The sequence below is a fragment of the Gouania willdenowi genome, chromosome 13, assembly GCF_900634775.1.
Source record: "Gouania willdenowi chromosome 13, fGouWil2.1, whole genome shotgun sequence".
Taxonomy (NCBI): domain Eukaryota; kingdom Metazoa; phylum Chordata; class Actinopteri; order Blenniiformes; family Gobiesocidae; genus Gouania; species Gouania willdenowi.
This window is the reverse complement of record NC_041056.1, coordinates 26,864,849-26,877,172: the sequence shown is the minus strand read 5'-3', so window position 1 is coordinate 26,877,172 and position 12,324 is coordinate 26,864,849. Positions and strand designations below refer to the sequence as shown.

Below are 12,324 nucleotides of genomic sequence, written 5' to 3'. Positions count from 1 at the left end.
TAAAGAGCAGGATGGAGTTCTTTTGGACCATGTGACTGCCTGCCAAGAATGCTCCCCTATAAAAAAGGGGAACCCTGGTGGAAATGCGCATTTGAAACATGGAGTTGTTGTGTAGAGCAGTTTTGGGCTCTCCCAAACGTCCTACACTTTAAGTATGACTTGAATGCACCAGCAAGGGGAATCCTACATGCCTCATTAAACCATAAACTGTAGAAAGAATGCATTGAACTACACGGGTATATCATTACTTACACAGAGCAGCGTTCAAATGCAGAGTGGGAATGGAAATGCCACTACAGAGTTATTCTACACTTTTAGTAACACAAATGCCAAATAATACAACACATAAAAGTAAGAGATGAGGAGAAATTGACTGTTTACATCTAACGGCGTGCGCCGCCATTTTGATAAAATGTCATTCAGATCGACTCGGGCTGCTTGTTATCCTGTCTGAATTTTGGAGTCGGAGTTCCAAGCTCAAAGGCCCTTTTATTGCACTTTTCTAATTCGTTCTGTCAAATTTAACCAGGTTCCGAGTGCAATGGAATGCAGCATTCGCTACAACATTGAAACTTCTTCTCCTGTTACTAGGGTTATCTGAGGAGGTTCTATGATCTGGATCCCAAAAGCCAAAACCACAAAATAAGAAGAATCCGGTCTGCATCAGCTATGGAGGAGAAGATTAAAAACATGCAGAACTTCTTTGGTCTGAGAGAGACAGGCAGACTGGACGCTCACACTCTGGATACCATGAAGCAGGCGAGGTGTGGTGTTCCTGATGTGGATAACTTCAGCTTTTATCCCAGCAGGCCCAGATGGAGGAAGAATACCATCACCTACTCGTGAGGTCACATTTTACTCTCGTAATTGAAATACTTTAATAATACTAATACTAATATATATATATATATATATATATATATATATATATATATATATAACCTAGGAATAGCTTCTTATCTGAACAAGTGTGTCAGTAGACGACTATCATAGGATGAAGGACTGGGCATTTACAATGTCATTAAATGCAAAACTGGGGAACCGTGTTATAATTCTATGGTTGACACATAGGTCTATGTAGTAAACCATTATAAAATATGTTTCAAGTTGAAATCTAGGGGTATACTGAAATAGGTCGGACGCCCTCATCAAAAACATTAATACCATCATTTTCATTGATTAGGAAGCCTAACAAAGGTAACCAAAATATTAAAAACAAATTAGATGATAGATAATATTTTTTAGCATATTTTACAACTGATTTAAGACATGGGTCAAAAAAACTGACCCGTTTTCATAAGAGATGCTAACAGAAAGCTAACACAAGTGGAAGGTTATGTTTTATGGGCTTTTTTTTTATTAAAGGCTCAGTAACTGTGATTCATTTTAGTTGAACTTTTGAAATTGAGAACCTTGAGAATTGTAATCGATTTCAGGGGGAAAATAATAATTTTAATTTTAATTGTAAGTGGGGAAAAATGCCGGTCACCGTAATCGTAATTGTGGGCGGCAGTGGCTCAGTCCGTAGGGACATGGGTTGGGAACTGGAGGGTTGCCGGTGCGGACTAAAAAAAAAACGAAAGTTGTTCTGGTGGCTGGAGAGGTGCCAAGGCCCTTCTCGAGCACTGCCGAAATGCCCTTGAGCAAGGCACCGAACCCCAACACTGCTCCTTTCATTGTAAAGTGACTTTGAGTACCCTGAAAAGTGCTACATAAAATTGATGCATAACAATAATAATATCAATAATAATAATAATAATAATAATAATAATAATTGATAGGAATATTTGATTACGTAATTGTAATTTAATAATGTAAATTGACCCCAACCCTGCCAATTACTCTCATTCCTGTGCACTGATTTTTATCAATGGGATGCAGAATTGCTCGATGCACCGGTGATCTGAAGAAAGAGGAAGTAGAGAGGTCTTTTCGTTCAGCTCTGAAGATGTGGAGTGATGTGACACCACTGAAGTTCACCAAAGTCGACCATGGCAGAGCAGATATCGTCCTCTCCTTCGCCAGCGGCAGTAAATCTCAGCACATTCAGCCTTTATATTTGATCATTTGAATAAGGATGTTGGTGCAAACATTTACTCGGTTGACATATTATATCTTTCTGCTGTAGTGCATGGAGATTTCTTTCCGTTCGATGGACCACGGGGTGTGTTGGCCCACGCCTATCAGCCTGGTGAGGGGATTGGTGGTGACGTGCATTTTGATGATGATGAATCTTGGACAGGAGGGAAGAAAGGTTTGTCACTTCAATCATATTTTTCATTTTTGAAAATCTATTAATTTATTTATTTTTTTTAATGTCTTTTAAGTCTACTATACTAGGAACACAATTGCTTCACCATTTAAGTCTAATCATGCTCTAGTGCAGTGGTTCTCAACCTTTTCAGGCCAGGACCCCAACATAGAGGTGCCAAAGCCGAGGACCCCCACTGTGCCTGAAGGTGGTTGAACACAAACATGAACAGTCATGTGGAGACAGGGCCACCTACAGGAGGAATAAAGGGGAGAGTTTTTTGTCTCAGCATAGAGTTGCTCAGGTTGTGGATTGTGGCCTGTAGAATGTTGGTCCACTCCTCTGCCTGTGCAAAGTTGCAGGATATTGGCAGGAAGTGGAACCCACTCACGAATACGATGAATGAGCATGGAGCATCCCAAACATGTTCAAGAGGTGACATGTCTGGTGAGTATGTTGGCCATGCAAGACCTGGGATGTTTCAGCTTGCAACATGGGTCGGGGCCTTGCATTATTATGCTGCAACATGAGGTGATGGATGTGAATGAATGACACAACAATGAGCCTCAGGATCTTGTCACTGTATTTCAATATCATGCACCAGTGTACAGTTCATTGTCCATAATTAGACCTGATCATACCATAACCCCATCGCCACCATGGACCATCTGCCCTATACAGTGAAAACAGGGATTCATCTGTGAAGACAAAGCTCTAAAAAGTACCAAAGACACCACTGAATGTGAGCTTTCACCCACAGTCAGTTATGACAATGAGCATTCAGATTAGCTTCCTTGAGACAGTTTCTGAAATTCTTTGGTTTCGCAAACCGATCTCCATCAGACCATTTTGAAGGTGAAGATGCTGGAGTTGGAGGTCCAGAGCTGGTGTGGTTACACATGGTCTGCAGTTTTGAGGCTGGTTGGTTGTACTACCAAATTCTCTGAAACATCTCTGGAGATGGCTTATTGTACATGAATTAATATCAAATCCACAAGCAGTAGCGTTGGTGGACATGCCTGCAGGCAGCATGTTGATTGCACTCTCCCTTAAAACATGTGGCATTGTGCTGTGTGATCAAACCACACCCTTTAGACTAGAGTTACCTTTGATAAGGCCCACCTGTGCAATAATCATGTTCCATCCCACACCTGGGAGACGGAACATCTGGGCAAAGGAGAAGTGCTCACTAACACTGATTTAGACACATTTGTGAACAATATTTGAGAAAAAAAGCCTTTTGTTTACTCAGGAAATGTTTTAGATCTTTAAGTTCAGCTCAGAATAATTTCTGTTCAGCATATTTTGTTGTCACTCTCCCTCCTACATATAGTGGATATAAAAAGTCTACCCACCACTGTTCAAATGCCAAGTTTTTGTGATGTAAAAAAATGACACCAAGATAAATAATTTCACAACTTTTCCCACCTTTAATGTCACCTATAACCTGTACAATGCAATTGAAAAACAAACTGGAACCTTTTAGGGAGGTGAAGTAAAAATAAAAAAACTTAGAGAATGAGGTTGATGAGAGCATCAGGCCAGAATCAGCTGATCAGATGCGTAATTAGTAGTAAAGTAAAAGTTATATGATCGCTTGGATACTGTCACAACTTAAAAATAAAAGGCAATTAGTCTACAAAAGTCCACTAAACAGCACATTGTCGCACCCGTAAAGCAGTTTCATTCATCCATTTCCGACAGTGGTGAAATGGTGTAGCCTACTCTTTGAACGTCCACTTTGATATAGATTAAAGCGAAACAATTCAGTCCCTTTACTAAAGTCACAGGTGCGCCAGGTACCGGCAAATTATGGGCTCTGTCTCGACGGTAAAGCGCAGGCTGCGCCCGGCACGGCATGGCGCAGACCGCTCCGCCAGACCGTCAAGACAGGGCTTACGAAATAAAATCACAAAAATATAGAAAAAAAAGAAGAAAAAAAAGCTTTGTACTCACCAAAACGACAATCCTCGCTTATTTGAACACAAAATCCATCCTCCTTTCTTTCCTCAAGAAGACTTCAATGTCTCTGTTGTACAGTTTATCTGTCCGTCTCAGTTCCACCAATAAGTCCTTTTCTATCAACATGGAGGCTAGTGCTAAAAGCCGAGTCTCTCTGAACCTGTGAGCCAGGGATACCGCTCGTAGCTGCTGCTTTGAAAGTGGTGCACAAACCCTTTTCCTGGCTGGGACAGGTTAGCTAGCGCGGGGGTTGGATGACCTAACGGGACACCAGCTTCCATTTGGTTAACGTCACTCTACTTTGCATAGCGCTGCCTCTCACTAGTGCGTATCCAATCAGAGGACGTGAACGTCAGAACGTGTCACGTTTAACGTGATGCCTGCTAGCTGGCCCTGATGTCGCCAACTCGAAATCTGATTGGTTATCACAATCTGTCTGTTTCAGTTCATTTAAGTGTACAGGCGCTCCCACTGTTAATTCTGAAGGCCTCGGGAAGATTTCGTGGAGCCTGGCAACACGTGACAGCTCAAATATGATTGGATGAAAGCTATAAGATAAATATACAATCCTGGAAGCAGCGCAACCAAGAGGAAAGCTATGAAATGAAGAGAAAAGACTATGAGGAATAATTGAATACATATTTTCTGATTATGTTTAGACCAGTAGAGAAGGCCTTGCTGGCCCTGACGGCCCACCACTGCTGTTATAAATGTTTTAGAGGTCCATTCACACCTATTTGTTTTGAGGACTACCCTGTGCTTGTATGGCTTTACTTTTAGTTACTCACGTTTTGTACGACATTGTAAACCGTACTCAAACTTGATTTACAACTCATAAGAAAGAAAATAACTGCTGCACACACCAAAATCAAAGACATTACTAAAAGTTCCTGTCTGATGAAATGCCATCTATCAATGTAAGGATATTAATGCGTGGTTGTTGAACTGAAGGTTGCAATTTCGCCTGCTTCACTTTATAAAGTGTCCACCTCGGTCAAGCATCATAATGAGTTAATTACGTTACAGGTATATGTGGGAAGTGAGCACATAGCGTAAGCATCAGTGTGGGGCTGTGTTTAAAATGCCATACTAGCATACTACTCTAGTAGGTCTGTTGTCAAAATAAATATGTAGTGCGTTCACATTAGATAGTATGGTAAGACTGAGTATGCGAGAAATACCCAGATAGGGACATTTTTGAATATGCCCAGTGGGTACACTATACTCAACCGCCCAATGATGCACTGTGAGCAGAACGTAAAAACGTCCTGGTACCGCCTTTGAGAAATCAAATCAAAAATCCCTGTTTCAAAACAAAAGCATCTCCTCTTGTCTTCCATTATTTTTTTTTTATTTTATTTGTAAATAGGGCTCTTGTTTTGAAGTTAAATGGATGTTTAGTCCGAAAATCTCCAAAATGTTGGTATGAAATGTGTATACTTAAGTTTTATGGATCAAATGACCACATGTTGATATTCTACTTGGTCACTTTTTCACTTAAAATGCTTTCAGAACTTTCAATGGTGGCAAATCAATGGACATATTTAGCCTCAGTGTGCTTCAGGTTTTTGACGTTATAGATTAGAAATGCATCTTGGGAAACTTGGAAGTATACTTCAGTGGGAATGGTCATCATCCTAATCATACTAATTGTATATAGTAGACAATATATACTCATTGAGTGTGTAGTACATTCACAGCCTGTGTCTTCGTGCTGCATTATGTCAGTGAGCATGTGCTAACTTTAGGGGCTATGCGTACCTCTTTTCGTACATTCTTCTTTACCTTTTTTCTGGGTAAGATGTAGGGGTGGGGCGATAGACTGAGTTCACGATACAATACGGTAGAAGATGATAATGTGCAAGCAATGAGACAATCAATATTTTAGGATAAAAAAAATTGCAGTTCAGAAAATGACCAAGCTTTTATTTGACTTTATCTCTGGACATACTTACTCTGGGTATGACCTTTTAAACTCAATAGGAAAATAAAGAAAAAAATAAAAACAATACATAACAATCTGGTGTGGATTTTTTTTTCCTTCCATCTGAACCCTTTCCCCCAAATCCCTCGACCCTCTCGCAATACCACTTGCAACGATACATCTTTTGACGTTGTAATATAGGGATATATTTTCGCATGACAAATCATCCAAACTTTAGTAAATGGCTTCATGCACCTCTTGAATGAGGACAGACATAATGTACAGTGCAAAGGGCTTTAGATATGGATCAATAGGCAAATACTATGTGCACATAGCATTAGTAGATGTTGTAGTGTCGCAATGCAATTTATTTTTTATTAGCCAACCTTCCACTGTGGCGTGTTAGAGTGACTGTCTTACAGACCACTGCAGAAAAACTATTTAGGCATTTGTGGTCAAGATGTGTTTATTAATATTTGAATCACATATCAGACAAGAAACAAGATCCAACATGAATCTGTTTGAAGGACGTGGTGAAGCATGTCAACAGAGAATAAATATTGACCTAAACTAACACAGGTTGATTGATCATATACTGTATCTCCTCCCCCTGAGGGGCCGCTCGACTTTGCACACAGAATGATGCACACTTTAATAGGGTGGAAGCCACCAGTAGAACACAGTCCAAAGACAGCAGGAAATCTTCAGCTAAAATGTCTCTGGGTGCTTTTTGCACAGTGCTATTGGGTTGTTTGTACCTCTGTCATGCAGCACCAACTGTCCCACCAACAATCTCACCGGCAGAAGAAGATCTGGCCCAGGTATGGCAATGTTAATAGATGGAATGCTTGAATTTTAAACAAACATGAATGCATCGTCTGTCTCTTTGAACCAGGACTACCTCTCTCAGTTCTATGGTGATGTTGGAATGACAAACGCAACACTACGGCGAATCTCTAACAACTCGTTTAGCCAAGATCTGCAGGCCATGCAGTCCTTCTTTGGCTTGGAGGTAAATGCAAGAACATTTAGAAATGATCTTCTTTGTTTGAGCTCAGCTAATCTTGGTGATCTTTGAGATTTAAACCTTGAACTAGGATTCTAATTTTAAGGATTCCCTTAAAATTAAGTTTTTACCTTATCATCTAAACATTAGGTCACTGGGATCTTGGATAATGAGACAATCACGATGATGAAAGCTCCAAGGTGTGGCGTGTCAGACATCAGCCGATATGGACACTTTGCAGGAAAACCCAAATGGGAGAAGAGGCTAATCACTTACAGGCAATCAGCTCATCTCATTCTCCTTTGTTAAGCCAGATATTATTTGTGATGCCTGTTTGAATATGAATGACAGTGTTTCAACAGGATCACTCAGTACACTCCTGATCTGAGCCAAAGTCAAGTGGATGCAACCATTGCTCAAGCCTTCAAGCTCTACAGCGACGTCATCCCATTAGATTTTAAACACATCTCAACAGGCACTGCAGACATCATGATCCTTTTCAAGGGTGGCTGTGAGTGTGAACAAAGCACACACTCAGATAACATTTGAAAAAAAGAACCTTGTGATACATAATTGAAATGAGAAGGTTTATCATAGCAGTAGTAGTCTAAATGGCCTAACAATAGGACCGATTTGAGAAAACTTTTATTTCATTTGAATGTAGATCATGGAGACTTTTACCCTTTTGATGGGCGAGGCGGAGTCTTGGCACATGCCAACTCTCCTGGACGAAATATGGGAGGGGACACACACTTTGATGATGATGAAACCTGGACTCTGACCCCAAGAGGTAAACATATGATGCAGCTAAAGTCACCCCATGCTCTAGATAAAACATTGTGTTCCCAATGTCATTAATGCAGGAATTCGGGTTTTTATTTTAAATAAGAACATTTCAGATCCAAGTGTTACAATTATGTAGTGTTTTTACAGGTGTGAACCTGCTGCTGGTAGCAGCCCATGAGTTTGGCCATGCTCTGGGTCTGGATCACTCCAGAGACCGGCGTGCACTGATGTTTCCTACTTACCAGTACGTCAACACAAACGGATACAAACTGCCTGATGATGACAGACGTGGAGTTCAAGCCCTCTATGGTAAAGTCACACTGTTAATCACCTAAACTGAGTCACGTTAGTTTGTTTCTATACGTGCCTACCCTGTTCAGCCTATACTAGCAATACTACAGCCCATTCCCACTGAGATCATGGAACTGTCACAAAAATGACTCAATGTAATTTTCATGCATGGCAACACGGTTTCTGTATATATTCTTTTTTAACATTTTCGTGCTGTTTGACACAATCCTTTTTTTGTGCTGCAAGGCACATATTTGTGTCAAGTTGCTTGGAACAAATTGCAAACTGATGTATGACAATGGTTTTTTTTTATCACCTTAAACATAGCCCTTACCCCACTCTTAACCTGAACCTAAACTCTGAATGAAATGTTCTAATAGTTCTAACTGCATGAAATAACTTAGATTTAGATTTTTGTGACGATGCTGCGTTTTTGTGTGAGATTATGTTTAGGGATGCACCAAAACGAAAATTCTTGGCCAAAACTGAAAATGAGAAAACCAAGGCGAAGACCGAAACACAGAAAGAAATTATAATGCAAATTATTAGTACCATTGCATTTATGGCTATAAATGTGTACTAACTTAACTCAAATTGAAACATTACAATTGTATGAATTGATGCTTCAAAATATAAATAAATTAAAAATATTAAAACATTTCAGATGTATTGAAATAGTACGAGTATGCAAATAAATTGGAACATTTCCAGAAAATCGCAGCTGCGTTTGCGCACATCTTTGGCCAAAAATGTACTTTTGGGCCATTTTTGGGTGAAAACGTTATTCACAGAGCAATGTAAGGTGCACCCGGGATGAGTTGCCAGTTTATCACAACCCATTAATTCCTATTGTCATTTGATTCAAATAAATAAATCATCTTTTAATGATATTATCTATAGTATCATAGATTAAAAAAAAAAAAGATTTGGTCTAAATGCTGCAGTGTGTTGTCCCACTTTTGTGAATTAAAGTTTGTTTAATTTTGATTTAGCATTCCATTAATGAAAACATTATTATAATTCAGCCTCTCCTGAATTTTCTGACTGACTTCACAGGCAGCCGTACACCTGACCCAAAACCTCAACCCCCTCCTACTCCTGAACCCGAACCAGAACCAGAGGACCCAACAGAGGATCCAGTTACCAACCCACAGGATGAGCAGTGTAGCCGTAGCCTAGTGTTTGATGCTGCTACCTCCATGAGGGGAGACCTATACTTCTTCAAAGATGGGTTCGTTTTAAATATTAAAAATTATTTTTTTAATGTGCTGAACACACATTGCATGCATTGGTGTTCATCTGGGGTCAATTTGACCCCAAGCTGTTTTAGCTGTGTAAAAATTGTGGGCGGGTGGGCAATATTCTCATGAGAACATTACCAAGGGCATGGGTGTGTCCAAATCATTCCTTATTGTGCTCTGTGTATTGCAATCCTCTCTCTCTCTCTCTCTCTCTCTCTCTCTCTCTAAAATGTTTACTGCCGATGAGGTTTTGGAACAGCTCTTTCACAGTGAAAGTGATGTAGAGGAGAATGTGTCTGAGAAAAAGGACTTTATAGTAAATAAAATAATGGTGGTGCTTGAGAACAGGTCATGGTTTCATTATCAATGGATTCATTTTTTGAAAGTCATTTTCTGGAGGCAAATGTCCCTGGAGGCAGATTGACCGAAAGGGTGAAGTGTTTTAGCAATATTTGAGGATAATAGGAGGGGTAAACATGCAAAACAATTTATTTTTAATTTCACTTGAAATGTTCAATAGATACTACTGGAGGAAAAGCACAAGGTTCTCTGGAATTCGTTTGACTAAAGTAAGCACGAAATGGTCTCAGATCACCTATGTTGATGCTGCTTATGAGGTCCCATATGAGAATTCAGCATTTCTCTTTCAAGGTAATGTTCACGGGTAGGTTGAGACCTCCAATACAGTGGAAAACACTGTAAGACATTAAAATCTTTACTTTTATTCTGCAGGGAATCAATACTGGGGACTAAGAGGCATCTCAAAGACAATTAGGCCAGGTTATCCAAAGTCTATCACCAACCTTGGACTCCCTACCTCAGTATCCAAACTTGATGCTGCCGTCCACGTCACCACTACGGGGAAAACACTCTTCTTTGTGAACAATCAGTACTGGAGGTTAGAGTTAGACATAATGTCTGCACCTTAAATACATCTACTTCCATGCTGTGTATGGATGTGTACCAGCATTTGTGGAAGTCTTAAATCTTCTTAATTTCTTCCACAGTTATGATGAGAGGCGTAACCAAATGGACCCTGGGTACCCACGACTCATTACTCAGGACTTTCCAGGGATTGGCTCTAAAGTCGATGCAGCATTTGAAAACTATGGTGAGAAATGCTCTCAATTTAACCTTGTGTAGATTCCTGTTTTCATTTTATATGTATTCAAATGAGTGGTTTAGTATTTTAAAGCAGAACTAAGTAACTTTTTCACCTTAATAAACCCTTCTCGTAGTCTCTGTGAAGGTAATACAAGTGTTTATGGGGTGATTGGGGGGTCTTTCATCTCCCCCCTGCTGTCTCTGGCACTTGCAACTTTCCCTGCCTCCGACCCGGTGGCAAGACGTACTGCTTTATGACAGCCCAATACAAACTAATGCTAGATTATGACCAGCCCTGTTTCTGCACACGGTTGTCTACAAATTAACTTTTCTCAAACTTATATCGTGGCCGTGTCAGCAAAAAAAAGGCAGAGAAGACCTTTGTCTGAGGAACGGAGCAAATCCATGCAGTGACAGCTCAGCAGCAACACGCAGCAATCACACACACTGTACTAATATGTACTAAAATAAATAATCCAAGTCAAATATTTTAATTGAGACATTCTTCCAAATCTCTCCTTTCACAGGATATCTCTACTTCTCTGACGGCCCCAGACAGAGCGAGTACTACTTGCCGTACAAAAGAGTGATGCGGGTACTGCTGAACTACGGCTGGCTCAACTGTTACTGAAACCACGCTAATTCAATAATTATAATACATTTTTAAAAAAAATCACACCTAGCCATTGAGCCATACGAATGACAGTATTGTGTTTTTATCATGTGGTCAGCATTTCTAAGGGACACATTTGCTTTGAAGTCCAATGTTCAAACGTGCAAATAAAAGGGTCGAAAAAAATAACCATGTTTGTCAGTGAATGATTTTCTATCGACCAATTCAGTAAATAAATAACCTGTGAACTGTTTGACATGCTGTTGTCCGTTAAGATTGCCTTGTCATTTTCATTGCATTGCATAGTTTTACAATCTCTGGTTTGAAATAAAATGAAATAGGATTATTGTATGAATACTGATTCATTGGGATTTAAACCACCCATGTCATTGCATGTCTAATTAGTTAGGCTTTGCAAGCATACAGTATACCATAGTTAGTGTCATGGTGGAAAACCGGGTTTTCCAAAACAAAGTGCAGAAAACACATGATATCAAAACCAAAAAACCTTACTTTACAGTTTTTATATATCAGTTACTTTGTCACTACAATAAGAGCCACTTGTAACCAACAGAAGTTGTTATCCACACTTAAAATTGACAAACTTAAATTCGCCATCAAACTAAAAGCAACTTGGCACAATGCAAAAAGAAAAAAAAAAATGGTTATTTGTCTGCTTGAGCTGTTGCATGAATACTCTATTCCGATGATATAGAATGGTTATGATAATATATTTAATTTTGTAAGCTAAATCTGATTTAGCCTTAATTTTGCCTCTTCAAGATCATATTATTGTATTTGTCATTTAACCCCCCCACCCCCATAGTTTAGTCCAGAGGTCTTCAACAGGGGGTCCGCGACCCCTAGGGGGTCCGCGGAGGTACTGCAGGGGGGTCGCGAAAGTTTTGGTTGATTAGACATTTTTTTATATTCCCCCCCGCAATTTTTTCAATAAATTGAAATGTCTTTAAATACACATTAACATGAATCCAACACACTGTAGTGAACAGATAAATGGAGGCAGAAGATGTCTTTCAGTCAGCAATGCTGACATGAATCTGTCAATTATGTTAATAGTTCAGTATTGTGTGCAAGATAACAGGTATGTTTATGCATGCCAGTGGCACTAACAAGCATCAATAATTT

The 12,324-nt window shown here is 39.7% G+C and overlaps 1 protein-coding gene across 1 annotated transcript; it reads left to right on the top strand.

The window, feature by feature from the left end:
* Nucleotides 1-6,828: 6,828 nt before the first annotated feature.
* LOC114474406 (collagenase 3-like) lies at nucleotides 6,829-11,213 on the top strand. Its single transcript, XM_028464699.1, has 11 exons — nucleotides 6,829-6,958; nucleotides 7,033-7,149; nucleotides 7,294-7,421; nucleotides 7,506-7,654; nucleotides 7,808-7,933; nucleotides 8,077-8,238; nucleotides 9,277-9,451; nucleotides 9,982-10,112; nucleotides 10,194-10,359; nucleotides 10,469-10,572; nucleotides 11,093-11,213. Exons 1-11 carry the CDS (start codon nucleotides 6,851-6,853, stop codon nucleotides 11,194-11,196), a joined length of 1,470 nt encoding a protein of 489 aa, XP_028320500.1. The 5' UTR covers nucleotides 6,829-6,850; the 3' UTR covers nucleotides 11,197-11,213.
* Nucleotides 11,214-12,324: the final 1,111 nt, after the last annotated feature.